The sequence below is a fragment of the Anopheles moucheti genome, chromosome X (genome assembly GCF_943734755.1).
Source record: "Anopheles moucheti chromosome X, idAnoMoucSN_F20_07, whole genome shotgun sequence".
NCBI classification, from domain to species: domain Eukaryota; kingdom Metazoa; phylum Arthropoda; class Insecta; order Diptera; family Culicidae; genus Anopheles; species Anopheles moucheti.
The window spans coordinates 12,999,009-13,015,360 of NC_069142.1; the positions used below are offsets into that span (position 1 = coordinate 12,999,009).

At 42.9% G+C, this 16,352-nt stretch overlaps 1 protein-coding gene across 1 annotated transcript; it reads left to right on the top strand.

Moving 5' to 3' along the window:
• The first annotated feature begins 2,416 nt into the window (after positions 1 to 2,416).
• On the top strand, positions 2,417 to 7,451 carry LOC128306641 (uncharacterized). The gene is given in 5 exon segments (XM_053044211.1): positions 2,417 to 2,474; positions 2,546 to 2,595; positions 2,598 to 2,649; positions 6,138 to 6,408; positions 6,484 to 7,451. Coding segments are annotated over 5 exon segments (702 nt in total). The 3' UTR covers positions 6,755 to 7,451.
• Positions 7,452 to 16,352: the final 8,901 nt, after the last annotated feature.

Here is a 16,352-nt window from a genome sequence, read left to right on the forward strand (position 1 = left end):
GCGTGATGCTGGCCGAAGGTAACAGCGAATGAGCAGCACCTATCGATATCGTATCTAATTGGTTCGATGCGGAATATTTCTATCATGTGGTTGAGTAATCCACGCTCAACTGCCGCCCGTGTGTTACATATGCATTTATTATTTTTTTGAAGCTAACGATAGACGGTTGCGACTGTGGCGCTTGGCGATACAACACATTGTGGGGAGAGTCTGATGGTGAAGGTGCCGATTTGCACACGTAAAAGCTGGTACCAAATCTTACTCGGACAGTTCCGCCGTAGCAAAGATAAATTATCTAACTACGTGGTAAAAGTAGGTCTAGTAAACCAGAAATGTAAGAACGTTACGCCAAGAGAAATATACTGGGATATGTTTTTCCGATGTAATCGAACTGAAAAAAATCGAGAATTGTTGGACTTGGACCAAATTCTTGTCTTTGTCATGCTTTTTGATAAGTTCTAAAGTTATTACCACGATTTGAATGATTCTACCACATCTGTACCTTTCGGATTTGGAGATGGCTATAATTGATTAGTTTCGGATACTGGCTGAGAACTATTTCTCAAACCTCATTTATTGTCGTTATTAAGACCTTGTATGCATTCTAGAACCTGGAATTTTCTTTTGAATCATCTGTTAGATCTCTTAGAGTACTAGAGACTGTAGATCTCAATGGTGTTCTTATGCAGAATGTTTTTGATTGTCATGTGTTTCGAAGACTTCCATACAACCCGGATCTGCATATTGGTTGTATCTTTAGAGGGCTGTTTGAAGTTCTTACTGACCTACGGTACATCAGCAAGGTTCGAGTATAGGTTTGAGGTTAGCCTTTTGAACCATGTGTTAGATCTCTTAGATCTTAATTTCTGGAAGATCATATTAGTCTTCCTGTGCAGAATGTTTTTGATTCTCATGTGTTTCGAAGACTTCCTTACATCCCGGATCTGCATATTGATTGTATCTTTAGAGGGCTGTTTGAAGTTCTTACTGACCTACGGTACATCAGCAAGGTTCGAATATTGGTTTGAAGTTAACCTTTTGAACCACATGTTAGATCTCTTAGTTCTTTTTGTACTGAAAGATCATATTAGTCTTCCTGTGCAGAAGGTTTTTGATTCTCATGTGTTTCGAAGACTTCCTTACATCCCGGATCTGCGTATTGGTTGTATCTTTAGAGGGCTGTTTGAAGTTCTTACTGACCTACGGTACATCAGCAAGGTTCGAGTATAGGTTTGAGGTTAGCCTTTTGAACCATGTGTTAGATCTCTTAGTTCTTATTGTACTGAAAGATCATATTAGTCTTCCTGTGCAGAATGTTTTTGATTGTCATGTGTTTCATAAACTCCCATACACTGCAAATCTGGAGTCCCTTGGTGAAGTTTCCGTTATGCAGGTGTTTGTGGTGAAGTTGTTTTCGGTATATAGTAGAATATCTGTGTCTGGATGAAGCTACTGACATTAGCTTCCAGTTTATCATCAAAACTTGACTAAGTGGTGTTAAAGTTCTGTCTTCAATTCACCCAAGACCAAACTCTCGCGCATAATCGTAAAACCGTGATGTTACAATTCCCAACGTCGTGACTTTTCAGCTGCCGCAACTGGCGAAGGTTAGAACAATCAACCCGTTTGTTGTTTTTTGCTCTCTTTGTCTGCATCCAGTGCATCTAGCTTGTTTATTGGATTTCATTCTATTTAGCATTGGAATTGTGGTTCATTTTATGTGTGTCTCGAGCACACACTCGCATACAGCAGAACCAACCTCACCAATGCAATCACATACCATCCATCCCGGATCTAATGGTTTCTTGCGCCTTTCTTTGCGTCAGCACCGCGTAGCTAGAAGCGTCGTCTAGCTCATTTCCTTTCTCCGAGACGATAATAATAACCTGTTTCTTTTTAAAATGCATCGTGTGGGATCTGGAGATGCCGCTGTGGGTACTCGCCCGCGGCTGGAAGAGGCTTGCGATGAAATAACGGCTAAACAGAACGGCTTTGCCTGGTTTCCAGGCCCCGGGTTCCGCCAGGGTCCCGGCACTGCCCTCAACCCCTTTGAAGCGATCTGCAACGCTCTACACATCTGGGTTCGGTTGAGAATGGTGCAGGCCTGGCCTGTACGACGTTGGCGATTGAAGAAAACTTTCCCCGATTGGTTGCCGCGTCCCGGTATGAATTCGAATCTGTTTACTGCATTTCGGTTGCATGCGTATTCAAAAGCAGAAAGAAGACAAAAACAACATAAACCGTACTCAGCGTGTACGCACCGTACTTACAGTTGGCGGGTGTTGTGAACGGGACGAGCAAATTAGGGCCGCATCGCAAAGAAAATCAAACGCGCGTGTTTGTTCATTGAGCAGCGCTGGGAACGGAGTCATAAACTGGAAACACATGTTCGGACACGACCGAAAAACCTTCCATGATGTCATGCTTCTGTCAAATTCTAGCCGGCGTACCAGCTGTGGGACGCCCTGGCGGCAGTCAGATTGCAGCGTGCTCAGTGCTTCCAATTCCAATCAACGTTTGTAACCTATCGTTTCCCATTCCGCAGAGAGGGCGCCTCGCCTAGAAGTGAAAGCTGGAATCACGCTACCAAACACCCCGATATATCAACCGCTACGGATCCACGTTCTGCGAATCTCCGGCAACGGGAAGGTAAGTGCGATAACTGGTTCGCCTTTGGACCGTTTTTATTATTTTGATTGATGTCCACCCAATCTGTGGTTCGACCCACCCTTTCGCCCAGACGCGCCCAAATCGCGCAATGTGACACTTCATCATTAAAATAAAAAAAAAATTGCACACTAATCCAAATCTGTCACTTTCCCACCAAACGATTAGGACGCTTAATGAGCCCAATTGACAAGCATACATGGCCCCCCCAGAACGCAACGAGCATGCCTGGGTTGGGGATTTATATTTGTTGTTCTGCTTTCCTGTTCACTTATCTGCACAAAAATTTATGCAAGTGGGCCATCCGTTTCCGGGTGCACATTAGGGTGGAGTGGTGGGGAAGTTAACGAATGGTTTCGAGGTTACCCGTAGGGTGAACAATTGATCCCCCGTGGGGAACAAACGTACTGCGGAAGTGTTGTTTTGGCACAGTTTTTTGTCTTTTTTGTAGGCGTCCCGGTGAGGAGTACAATAACGCTACAACGGTTTAACTGCGTCACTTAAGCAGCTTTTCATCACGTGCACAGGTGTGTTGTCGCCCACGCATTTCACCATTTGTTGGTATGGCTTCCAATGTCAGACCGTGTCTATTATGACAGACCCGTACGAAACCATTTCCACCGCATTGGGTCGTGGCTGTGTGTGTGTGTGTGTGCTTTTGTATGGGAGAAAGGTGAAAGTGTAGACAGCGCTTCTTAAGCGCTATGTTTTGTACGGTGAATAGGGGTTTTTTTCCGATGTCAAGGGAAAAAAGGGGTTGAACACGAATTATGGAAAGATGCTTTTATGTACGCGTGTATGCAGGGCAAAGCCACAGCCAGACAACAGTCACTGACAGGTCACGTCACCATCCCAAGGTCACGACTAGGCTTACAATAGCAGCGGCACGACGGTGGCACTCTGGTTTCTAACTGGCACGACCTAACAGAACTGCTGGTGCATATCATTTGTCGTCAATAGTCGAACGCACACCCTGGCACACGTCTCGCTCATCGCATTACGCCCAGCTGTTTGCAGGTGTAACCACTAATCAAACAGATAATACCACTTTATTGCGTCCAGCTGTACAGTGCCGGGAGTAAATAAAAAACTACGCATGGAGGTTTTATAATATATTTTTATTTCCTAAGCAGGTGTTAGGGGTAACTAACTCAATAGATAGTCTTGGATTTACAAGCTATAAAGAGCACTCTTCTTAACATTATATTGAATAATTCAAGATGTTGATATACCAGATACTTCTTCTGTAGTCCCACTGATCTACTTTTGGAGTTAAATATTGTTTATTCAAGCAAAACAAAAAAACTCGTTTCTTACCATTAAACCTGAGCACACGCGCGCTTATGCAAATGCCAGACCAGATTTGTGCACTTGTTTTGCCAGCCATGCGCATGCAAACAACTTTTCATGAGATTTTTTTTTTTTTTTGATTATCAGTAACGTTTTGTAACGTGCCAAACCGAACGAGAGGACCGTACGAAAATTATTTAAATAAAATGTTTGTGGTGGAGATGTTGGCGTTAAGGCCGTGATTAAACAATTCCACATTATGCAACTTATCAATTCCATGCAGGACGCCCGGCTGCATGCTAATTACTAGCTGCACCTTCTCCAGGTTTGTCAGGTTCTCGTGCGGGTTTGCTTGCTATCCCACTGATTGCAGATGAAGAAAGGGAAAAAAACTATCTCCCAAACCCGACGAATGGGTTGTGCAATGGCGTTCTCATGGCGCGGTGAGACGTTTGTAACACTTGTCCACGTACACGCCGCCCGGTACGTGCCGTTTGCGGCAATCTGCTACAAAATATGACCGTAGGACAGACCGGATTGATAAGCGAGCGGCTGGAGATGCGTTTGGGGCGCAACATTTACAAGCCTAGCTGGAGGGCGACCGACGGCATGGGGTCAATAAGCGCCGGTCGCCGGAAGGGGAGTGTAAATCTAGAACGAGTTGCTCCGAAACGCCAGACACCCAGCCTCAAACCACCGTCAAGCAAGAAGGTTTAGTGACCAGACAGTGGTTTTGTGCATTGGAAATCATCAACGCACACCCGCCATGTTACAGCATCAGGGGCGACAGGGGCAAATAGAAAACGCAAAACATGCATGTACGCACCTCGGATGTATGCGGTTGATACGCGTGACAGGTACGGCGGACCCGGTGGGGATGTGCCGGGTGCAACAGGGGAAATTGATCAGATTATGTAACCAGTACCACCGCCACGATACCGCATCCAAGCGGGAGGTTTAACGAGCACTGCCCTCGGAAGTGGAACCGGTACGCAGCTCAATGCGCACACTGGTTGACTTAGTTTACGTTGGACCTGGAGGCCCCCGGTAATTGGAATCGTATCGAACATAACAACACCCCAAAGATGAGCGGTGATGTTCTAGCCAATGGAATGAAACGAAGCATCTAGTGATATATTTGTTGTGTGCAGTTATTACACTACACATGCTTGGACGCGAGATGTTTGTAATGCTATAGTCTATATTTAGCCTGACTGAAAACCTTGAAGATTACAGATAGTCTGACCTTAAGTATGCATCACGCTAAGTAGCGAACATTATGATGAATATCTGCTCATTATACAAAGAAGTAGTTAAAGTATCTTCTGGAAGCCCTATGTGTTCAAAACTCTCCGTTGTGGTTCATGTCTCATCTCGCAAGACGACGTTTGTTTGATCAGGTGAGAAACTCTGGAAGACGATCTGAAGTTCCCTCTTATCTTCGCCTTGTTTTGGTTATTGTCTTCTGTGATTGATTGTTTTTCAATAGTAAAAGCTGACGTGCCACGCGCACGTCTCAGTCTTGTCAGACAAGCAAATGTTCTTTGTATCTGACGGTATCTGAAGGTATTTCAGGTCTTCGAACTCTGTGGTAGCTAGTATTGATCTCCGTAATAGCTATTCTGCTTATCGTTTTTGGTGCAATTCACATTAGTTTGGAGATTAATTTCTTCTTCTAACAGTGAAAATGTACACTAGCCTTGGGTGTACTCGGCCGGTATCAGCTAGATATTCAACATATGAAATGCCTAGACATCTTGGACTCCAATTTCTCCAAAATGAGACATTCTGCTTCACACTAAACTAACTAATATCGCAACTGGAATTGATAAAATCTCATCTTAATTTTATCCACCAAAGCTGTAGACACGCTCAATCCTCACACCGAGCAACCACGGATCACATACTGCTGCAATGTATCGTCCACATTTTATACCAACCAAAACCATCCGCGAGAAAATGCGAATCTTCGAGCAAGGTTTGACGATTGCTTTGTGTTTGGACAACGATTGTGTTGTTGTTTGTTTGAAATTCTGGCTCGCTCTCGTAAAATGCTACTTCTCAATCGTATTTCGTTACAACTAGCTGGCTAATATGTGCTCAGTAGTAGTATCCAGATATCTCATCTCTTTTTGTGCGTGTAATAATTTTGGTTTTTGGTTTTGCTTTGCTTTCAACAGATGAAACAAACCTAGACGATAGGATCGTCCCAACCGGCAACAGTATACACGCGAGTCACATTCAACAGCAACGTCGCGCATCGTCGGCTGATCCGCTCACGTTAGCCAACAGTTCCGGACCAGGTGCGGGAATGATGCGCCCGATAAGCTCAAGCCAAAGCGTCATGACGGACGCACAGGGACTGATCGTACCAAAGAAGCTGGTCAACCCGGTACTCGAGTCGATCGATCGGCAAAATCTGCACCGCGAAATGATGTTCAATCAGAAGATGTAAGTAAATGCAGCAAAACTACCCACCCCCCTACATCGCACCATTCCTAACCTTTCTCCCTCGATTGCTTTCAGCGGCAAGAGCGTGCTGAACCAGAAGTCGGAACTGCAGCGAGCGCTCGAGAAGCAAAAGGAGCGCCAAGTGCTGGCAGCCCAGAATCTCGCCAAACAGACGGAGCAAACGATTGCGACCGAGCTTGGGCGCGTTATCATGCAGCGGGCCCAACGGTTGGAGCAACAGAAAGGTGGGAGCGGGACGGGTCCGACCGATCCGACCGGTGGTTCCATCAATCCGGAGTATTTAAATGCACGCGCCAAGCTGCGGGCCACAGTCGATACGAAATGAGGACGCATCGGGCGCCTCCATGATGCTGTACTTCCTGGTTTCTTCCTACAAGATTACAACCCGTCTTGGTTGTCGGTCCCGTTTAGTGTTTCTTTGCACCCGCACACGCGCGCGCGAGAGAGAGAGACCGGATGGTGTGCCGATGGTCGTGCCGGATGTTGTAATTGAATCGTTTTTAAGCTTTACGTTAAGAACTTTTTTTAAATATTCAACGTTACTCTACGCACTTCTTCGTAAACCGTATAGCAATAACAGCAGCAGCAGCAACAGCAGTAGCAGCCATAGAAATTAGGTTCGAAGTTGGTGTTTGCAAGTAGTTTGTGTGCGATACGATTTCAGCAGAATGGAACCGTTGGCTTTGGAAGGGTGGCGGACTGTTACCGTTACGGTCCCGTGCCCTGTAAAGCGTGCCATTTTACTGAAACGAAGTGTGAATGGGTAGATCGAATGTGTGTTTGTGTCAGTGTCAGTTTTTTTTTAACCCGCCAGTGATAAGCGAAGCATGTGTGCGTGAAATGAGTGCAAAAAGGATGCGAATGCAAGCAACCATAGGCTTTAAATAGGATTAGTAAATAATGCTCTGTTGGCTGCAATAATAGTGTGTTTTAAAACTTCCCCAAAACTGTCTGTACTGTTCCTCCCATTGCCTTCCGTCGTATCACTGTCTTCTGTGTGCGAATTAGAAGCGAAGCACATTTTTTTAAAAACAAAACTTGCCGGTTGTTTGTTTGTTTGTTTTTTTTTTTTTGAAAAAGGGAAACACCTTATACACACTGATTTTAGATCGATGCAGACTGCAATTTAGATGAAGAAGGCGTATTTTTGTGTGTGTATGTGTGTCTGCTAATACGTACTGATAGTGATACTGTTTTGCAGGAACAGGGCAATGAAGAAAACGAGGTGAAACGAATGAATGATTACAAACAATAGACACCGATAGATCTTCCAAAAACGAAACCAGATAAGATATTTCTACCCCACCCCGATATTCGAGTAGCGACTTTGGTAGGCACGATTGAGAGTTTTATTTATACAATCGACCGTAGATGATTGTTTATTTCTTCTTCGAAACGTAGATAATGAAATCAGATGGTATAGATTACGCAACTTACGCACCCAGAACACATCCAACAAGCCAAAAGCAACTCGTGCGAAACATTAGAAATATATCCCTCTTGGGTACTAAATTGTGGTTAGAAGCAAAACAAAACATATAAAGAAGAAAGAGCGAAAGGATAAGAAAAGCGACATAAGGCAGCAACGTACATACCAAAAAAAAAACAAGGAAGATGATATTCAAGCAGCATTTTATGCGTAATTCTAAACAAAGGCTGATACGGATCAAGCAAGCGAGCTCAAAGAAAAATCTCGAAATGTTGCATTCACCTAATGATATCCACTTAAGCATTTTTTACAGTATAGAACCACATCACATTCTAGCAGTTATAAAGCATTTCTTCTCAAATTGTGTATCAAGTTACTCGTTGTTCGTGTGCAAATGTACCAAATGAACTCAATAACAATAACAAATATGCCATCGGAACGTTTTTGGATGCTAGCGTTGAAGAGTTATTGCTCAAGCGGATGTGCACGATTCACCATCACACACACCCACACTCCATGACAGTATAGCGCAGGGCAGGCTATTAAGGCGGAAAACCTACAGGAATATCTAGCAGTTTACATTTTGCTGGGTGATTTTCCCTCCTTAGTACCCTTTCGCGAGTAACCATTTGCTCACCAAAACAAACGCCATCGTCGCGTTTGGGCACAGGGGTAGAGTTGAAGCGAAACAGTAAGCATACATGTTTTCCGACAAAAAACTGCTGGTTTGTAATTGCAAAAGTATATGGCAGTAGGTTTAGGAATAAACAGCTAAGCATTACGATAATTCCAGTTGTGATAGAAAACCATACAAAATTGTAATTGATGAGCTCAGTATAGAGTGGAAGGGGAAGTTAACAAGGTGCCGGTAATCGAAGCCTAACTGCGTTCCATTGTAATGTCTGCACACGTACTCTCTAGTGTGCGACCGAAGCGGTACGGCAGCAGCGGGAAGCAATGCAAAACAAAGAAGTAAACAATGTAACGGGCTTTTTCACCTACCTTTTTACAAATCAAATTGGGCCTTAGCGTAACAACTTGGAGACTTTAGAGCAGCGCAAAGCATTACAATCCCTAACACATAAAGGAAACACAATCAACAATACAACATCTTACCACCGTAGCCAATCGAGAATTTGAGACGGTTTTAGTTAGTAGTGAAAGCATTTTAACACAGCGTATGCATGATATAGCGGTAGGTGGTGTAAAGCGGCCGAAGGTGTCAATGTGATTATGGGTGATTTGAAATTGGAATATGTTGTTTTATTAAAAAAAATTAATTGTTTCTCTATTTTACTCGTTTCGGTAAGCAAAACTATTTACAAGTGATTAGGAATGAAATTGTTTTGGATTGTAGTAAAAAACACACACACAACCATCTTCAATATCATGGCTAAATTCCTTCACGGTTGCAAATAATATAAGTCGGCAATAATCAGACAGGGATTAACCGGAAACACCCATACAGCATTTCAAAGCATCTATAAACGCAGCTTTCATATACAAAATCACTATGCATACCCAGTAGTGCAGAAACATATAAGTGTCTTAAGGAAAGATTGAACTTACAAAACATTAACAGCAACAAAATAAGCGTGTATGCGTGTTACCGAAGAATAGCTACAAAAAGAATAAAACCATTTAATAGCACTCATGTACAGGTGTGAAACATTTCTAATTGAAGGTAAAACTACAGGATTTTTTTTCTGCATTGAACAAATAGTATTTTCAACGTATATACATTGTGAAGCAAAAATAAACCGGAATAATATAGTGTTACAGACCCGCACGTTACAGCCAGGGGTAGTTAACAGAGCAATACAGGATGTAAAAGTGTGTTGAACCTATTAGAAACAGAAAACATTACACTGTGTAGCATGTACTCCCGCCAGACGGGCTTTTGTTCGAAGGAAACAACACAAACATTGTGAGCTAAATGGCATGTTCTTTATCACACCGATGGTAAGCTGTAACCAGGTCGCTGTAATAAGCTGATAAGATGAAGCAATAAACACCGAAATGAACGCAACATTGAATATAGCCACTCAGAAATTAGGTGACATAGTTCATTGAACTTTCCTCCGTCAATCACTTCACAAAGCTGCCGTGTGTTAAATGCGACATCTTTGAGAAGCGATTGTTGAGAGAATATCAAAGGGCTATTATAATGGGGTGAGCTAAAATTAAACCATCAAACTAAAATGTTTATTAATTCATAAAGTATTTGACAATGTCGAATGGTCAGCTGTCTACCATCGGGGTGTTAAAAACGAACATAGAAGTAAGTAAGTGAGAAATACAAGCAGAAAATGGTAGAACTGTTTATTACGTGTAAGCATTTTTATTAGGTTTTAAATATAGAGCTTAAAAACATTCTTCTCAACAAGTAGTTTGTAGCTGATTTTAGCTTGGTTTTTTGCTTCGAGCCGATCGATGAAACAATTTTTTTTATTTTTATTTTCGCTTTTTTTAATCACAACAAATTTATTGGAAAGTTTAAAATAATTAACATTCCATTATTTGCTAATTCTTGCATAGTGAGAGAACGATCTGCTCGAGTGAGAAGAAAAGATGCTCGACAGTAGAAAATGTGAGAAAACAGCTCGAACGTAGCCAGTTTGTACTAGCACCCGCTAGATGGCGCTCGCGCGCGTGAGAATAAAAACGGTTTTTGGTATAAACGCATTAAAATGCGTAAATGCGTAATGCGTAAATCATATTTGATAGCATCACTAGGCAGGACAAAAGGACATCGACTATATACGTTACAAGATAAACTGTTTAAACGATAGATTTATCACCTATAATCGAAAAGATTCATAACGAAAAACACTTTTATACCCCTTCAATTTTCACTCACTCCATACATCTATCCGAGATTTCTGTTTTTTTGTTGGTTCATGAGCACTCAATGAACAATGTTGCCCTTGGTATAAATGTGTACAATATCAGTAAGGGATCGCGATAAATGGTCAAGCGCACTTGACCTATGTCGTATGCAAACACATTATCTCAACCATCTCCTCAAGGCCTTTTAACACATTCGTATGTCAACGACAGCTTCACAACAACAAAACGAATGAAAGGAACATCCCAACAATGATGCCATCGACTCGAGATCATTTCTGCGATACAGCGGGGAAAGGATAAAGTCTTAAGGCAATTGGATTAGTAGCTTATTGTGACTTTTTGCCATTGTTTTGTTGGCAGGACCGCGCGGATTTTCCTACCTTTCCCAACCCATGACGGGATGCCGGATCTAAGCTGGCCGTACCATGCTCTGCACCGTCTCCACGTCACCGATGTTAGTTATCTTCGCTCAGGTCGAAAGTCGATAATTTACAACGGCTTATGTTGCGCCTTTTGAACGGGCCTTGCCGAAACCATTAATCCAGTGTGTGACCCTTGCATTTCGGGCAGCTTGTCTGGTTGATGGAGTACGTTGTTGTGACAGTATTCTTGCTGTTGAATTTCATATGCCTTATAGATTTCCACATTTCACAACGATCTAGCGGTTCATCAATATTTTTATGATAACTTCATCTTAACCACACCAAGATTAATTGTGGACATCTGTACTCCACAAAAACAGCACAAAACGCGACATTGAAAGCGATTGGGCAATGAACCTAACAGCAAAAGCAGATCATGGGTAGTGGAACACCACGTCTTCCCTGCGTCCGGGAACCGTACGTCGCCATCCTGTACCTGGGATATTCCCGGCCTTTCGATACGGTTTGTTGGTTTTACGGGAGAGGATAATTGGATTAGCAGATTTTACTCGCTGCTTATCCCGAAATCCTTTACGGATCGGGTCTTCAGCCCGATCCGGAATTCCTACCCTTTGGATGCATTTACAACTCTAACCCGTTTCGGAAGAAAAGTCATCAACGCTAACCGCCCTGGAATTGATGTTCATCGTCGAGTAGCTAGCTTTTTTTTCCTTGTTGTTCACATGGCTCAACCTGGCATACAACACTTTAAAATGCTGGACATTAAAGAAAAATACAGGAAAAAGATGAGTTCGAATGACCAAGAATCAATGATTGATTAATGTTGGGAATATCTATTGGATATATCTTTTAGAATTAAATTATTCCAATAATCTGGATGTTGCGACCAAAACAATATAAATCGTGTTATGTTTATTGCATGCTTTTGAGAAGAGTCATTCATAAATCAGGAATCAATTCCCGAAAGATTCATAAATCCTCAGAGGAATGACAGATCAAGTCTCTTGAGGCCTTAAGCAGAATGACAGTTGGGGCCCATTGTTGTTAAGGGGGAGAGATTCATGGAGGTCATGAATCTTCGCTGATTCCTCAAAGATTCATAAATCTTGGATCTTTTTTGAAGAACTTCAAGGATAAATGAATCTTGGATGATTCAGGGATCTTTAATGATTCACGAATCTTTAAGGATGCATGATTCTTTTAAACAGAGATTCAGATTCATTGACAATCATGAATCTGAATTTTATTCATCCAACAACCGTCGCCTTAGATATGTCATGTGAAATAAATAGGAGTTCAGTAGAACGTAATCTAACATAATATTTCACCACGTCCTCATGATGCTCAGCTAAAAATTCGCTTCGAATCAACCTGTAACCAGTATTACTGAAGGTATTAACACACATTCAGCAAAAGTTCGAGTGTCCTTACATGCCACAAACAAATAGCGTACGTCTCAATTTACTGTTCCCTTTCAGTCCAAGTGCGCTCCATTCCCACCTGTAAGGGATGTCCTCACATCAAAGGAGTCGAGTGCGTGGACGGTAAAATGTATCCTTTTATAACGCTCCCGACCTGGATGACGGAAATCTGACCTTTAGAAAAAAAAGCGGAGATGTGTTTTCCTTCTCCCTATCAGCACCGTCTCCGCAATCCGTCCGTGGAATAATGCACTCACAGCAATATCTAAAGCAAACACTCTCCGGTTTCTTTTCTTTGGCAGTAGAACCGAGATCGAGGCCGAATTTGACAGGTCGTAGGAATAGCACCTACGATAATCCACCTCCGTCGCATCGTGCGCGAAATCGGAAACTCCAACATTGCAGGACCCGGATGCTTGGGAGCGTCGTATATCTTGTGTTTGTTCGTGTCTTGGAGGGTTTTTTTCTCTATGTGCTCACAACTAGACACAATTTTGTGGGAACCTGGCTGGAACAAAACCCGACAATAGAGTGTACCGGGACCGGTGATCCTTTCAGTTTCAGCACCCACAAAAAAAAGGACCTTGCGCGTTCGGTCGCTTCCGAAACCGTATCAGATTACGCTAATTTTTCTCACCAGGTTTATCAGAGGCAACTCGCTCACTGGCTGCTCTCGTCCTTGTGCCATCACGCTTGGGCTTTTGGTGCTGTCTAGATTAAGATATCAAACTCCGAACGGAAGGGGGTGTGATAAAAGGTGATCATGCTACCGGAAGCTGGCTGTTCCAGGTCTGCCGGTGAGCTTCGGGGAACATGAGAGTAGGTGCTATATCTGATGTCAGCATATTTGCCTTCGCCGGCTGGTGAGTGACGGTCGAAAGGACTGCTATTACAGCTCCACATTGGTTATTTCTTGCCCATTCAAATAAAACGATTTCAATGCAATTCTTTGCGAGAAAAAAAGGACACGCTGTGCCGCTTCCCTTGATAATTCTAAAGGCCCTTACCGTGCATGGGCAAGCGATTGTTTGGATTGTGGGTTTTGATTGCGTGTATTTTTTTTATCCGTTAGTACAGCTGAAGTGATTGTTCTGCTAAGTTTGTCGACAGACATTTAAACAAACAAAAAAACATAAGCAAGAAATGAAAAGCCTTATCTTCGTAAATAAACAAATCAGTGAGGTTGCGGTACACATTCTAACCACACCGCACGTGAGCGATTCGCAAATTGACGTTTGTATCACGGCGCAAAGGTGGTTCGTCCTTACCGGCCCAGCAGCAATTAAAACCAGCAAATCATCTCACCGGTTCGGCATAACAATAAAAGAAAAAACCCGTCTGTTTGTGGTCGGTTTATGGACACCTACTGATACGCGCCTGATGCCAAAATCGGTAGTGATAGCGAGTGCGGAGCAGAGGCAGAAACAAACCCCAAAAACAGCAGATACCACCAGCAGCGTAAAGGATTGACGTAACAATACGACCGTTAAAATCGACCAGCGTGTCGGGGTTTGTTTCGGCAGAAGGAGTTCATCACTAGCGCCTGAGTACGAAGCGAACGCAGCCACGCGTACCACGTACGGGAACCAGCCGGAAGTGTGTGCTAGTCTGCTGGCCGGGCTGTAATTTGTGACGTCCATTAGAGGGTTGCCGCTGCTGGAGCATCCTGCTGGCCACCGTAGATCGATGCCGATGTGATTGTTTGTCAATAAATCAGCGTGCGGTCCGGCGGTACTCCCCACGGTGCGTGAAGAGAGTCAGACACCGCCTAACGATTTGTATTCCTTAGATCTTGGTTGGAGACGTTGACTTGTGTATTGGAAGAATAATAATGTGTGTGTAATAAACTGCAAGATTCCGAAGGGTAGCATTAAGGAAGTTTTAAAGGGGTAATCACACTCTGAAGGTTGTTAAAAAAGTGAGTGGTTTTTGCACAAAAAAATAATATAGGATGTCTACTTTATCGTAATCTTTACATGTAGTTTATGCGACACTGCGTTACGAAGATACAAACCGAAAATGTGGAGCAGTGATGTAGCGCACCGAGCATTCTGGGTAAAAATATTGATCCGTTAATTGAGGAACTTTCAGGATTGAGGAACTGTCCCACGCATATTGATGTCCATGTTCACTTTATATAAGATTCAGTACTAAAACTTTAGCCCAATCACGTTTCACAGTCGTATTAACGTTACGTCGAAGCATAATATATTAAAAGGGTTTAGGGCTCATTCAATTATTACGTAACGCAAAAATTGTCAATTTTCGACCCCCTCCCCCCCTCTTGTAACAAAACGTAACACTGGACGCAACCCCCCTCCAGTAATTACGTAACATTTGGATGCCCCCCCCCCCCCCAACCTTGTTTAAAAAAATATGAAATTTTCTTAAGTTATCTAAGTAATTATAAAGTATTTCGACAAACGCAAAACGAAACGAACAAACTGCCTAATAAATTTACTACTCACGCCAGGCTGAGTTGCTTAATCGTTGCTAATAATTTGAAATTGTTTTAGAACATTTTTCAATCTATACACCTACGATTCTGCGTACCACACACACGTTGCCACACGTTCTAATTGTGTTGATCGTTCTAGTGTTGAAAGTTGATCATTGTAACGTAAATGAGCGTACGAGCACTAAATGATATGGAATAATGAACTGAACTAAATGAGTAATCATTGATGTATGATTGCATGAAGTTCTTTAAGATAGTGGATAACTTGGATGCATCATTCTGAGACTATTTGGAGCTCTTCAAGCTCAATGTCAATTTTGAGAGTTGGCGATGCTTGTTACGTGACAATGGGTGCAAACTAGAATCCAAAATCACCATCTGAGTTGACACCCGAAGTTATCAATGAGTGGGTATCAGAAGATACCAAGAGACTTGACCTTTAAACAAACAACAATTAGATAGATAACATGGAATTTGTATAAAAATCCCTTAAATAAGTTTATTTTTTCATATATACGCTATGAAGCGGAAATCTAAGTATAATCTTATTGTATGTTACGTAACAAAAAGTTAAACTCCCCCTCCCCCCTATGTAACAAATCGTAACGCTGGTAGTGACCCCCTCCCCCCCCCTATCAGCGTTACGTAATAATTGAATGAGCCCTTATAAACCTGCCGTAATCTGAAGTCGAAACCAACCTTTACGAAACCACTCTCTCACGCATTCTGCAAGTGACAGAGAACATTACAACTATACCGTTACTATCGTTAACTAGCGTTCGTCACGCCTTCCTTCCCTGGTTTGTGGAATACGTTCGGTAGGACTAGACTCTAGAGCGTGGTATAAAGGTTTCCTTTTTTTTTTTCCTACTCTACAATTCCTACTTTATGGACCCGTGGTACTAACCGGCCAATAACAGATTTGTATCGATAACAAGGGACCCGATCGATCGTCGAGGATTCTACCGTGCAGGTGCAACCTTTAGCTCGGCACCGTACCTGCGAAATCAGTGGTTCCGATCTGGTGCAAATGGTCCGTTTCTGTCGGTCGACCCTTTTTGTAGCCTGTGATCTTTGTCGCACCGTGTGTGACAACTGTTGTTTTCGCGCACAACCCACACCCCAGGGCCACAGGGCCGTAGAGCAAGTTCTCACGCACAATCGCACTGCCCGCTCGGTGCCCACTAATCAGAACGCAAAAGGAGTCAAAGTAGTTATTCCGGAGCGTCGACAGATCTGATAGCGGTGTCCTTTAAACCTTGGCGAAAGAGAAACCCCGGTACCCGGTCAATTCCGTTCCGCTACACCCGGGTGTAGTGTGGAAAACTCTTAGCGCTGGAATTGCGTAACGCCGGTCTGCGTTTTTTTTCCCTTTCTCAAGA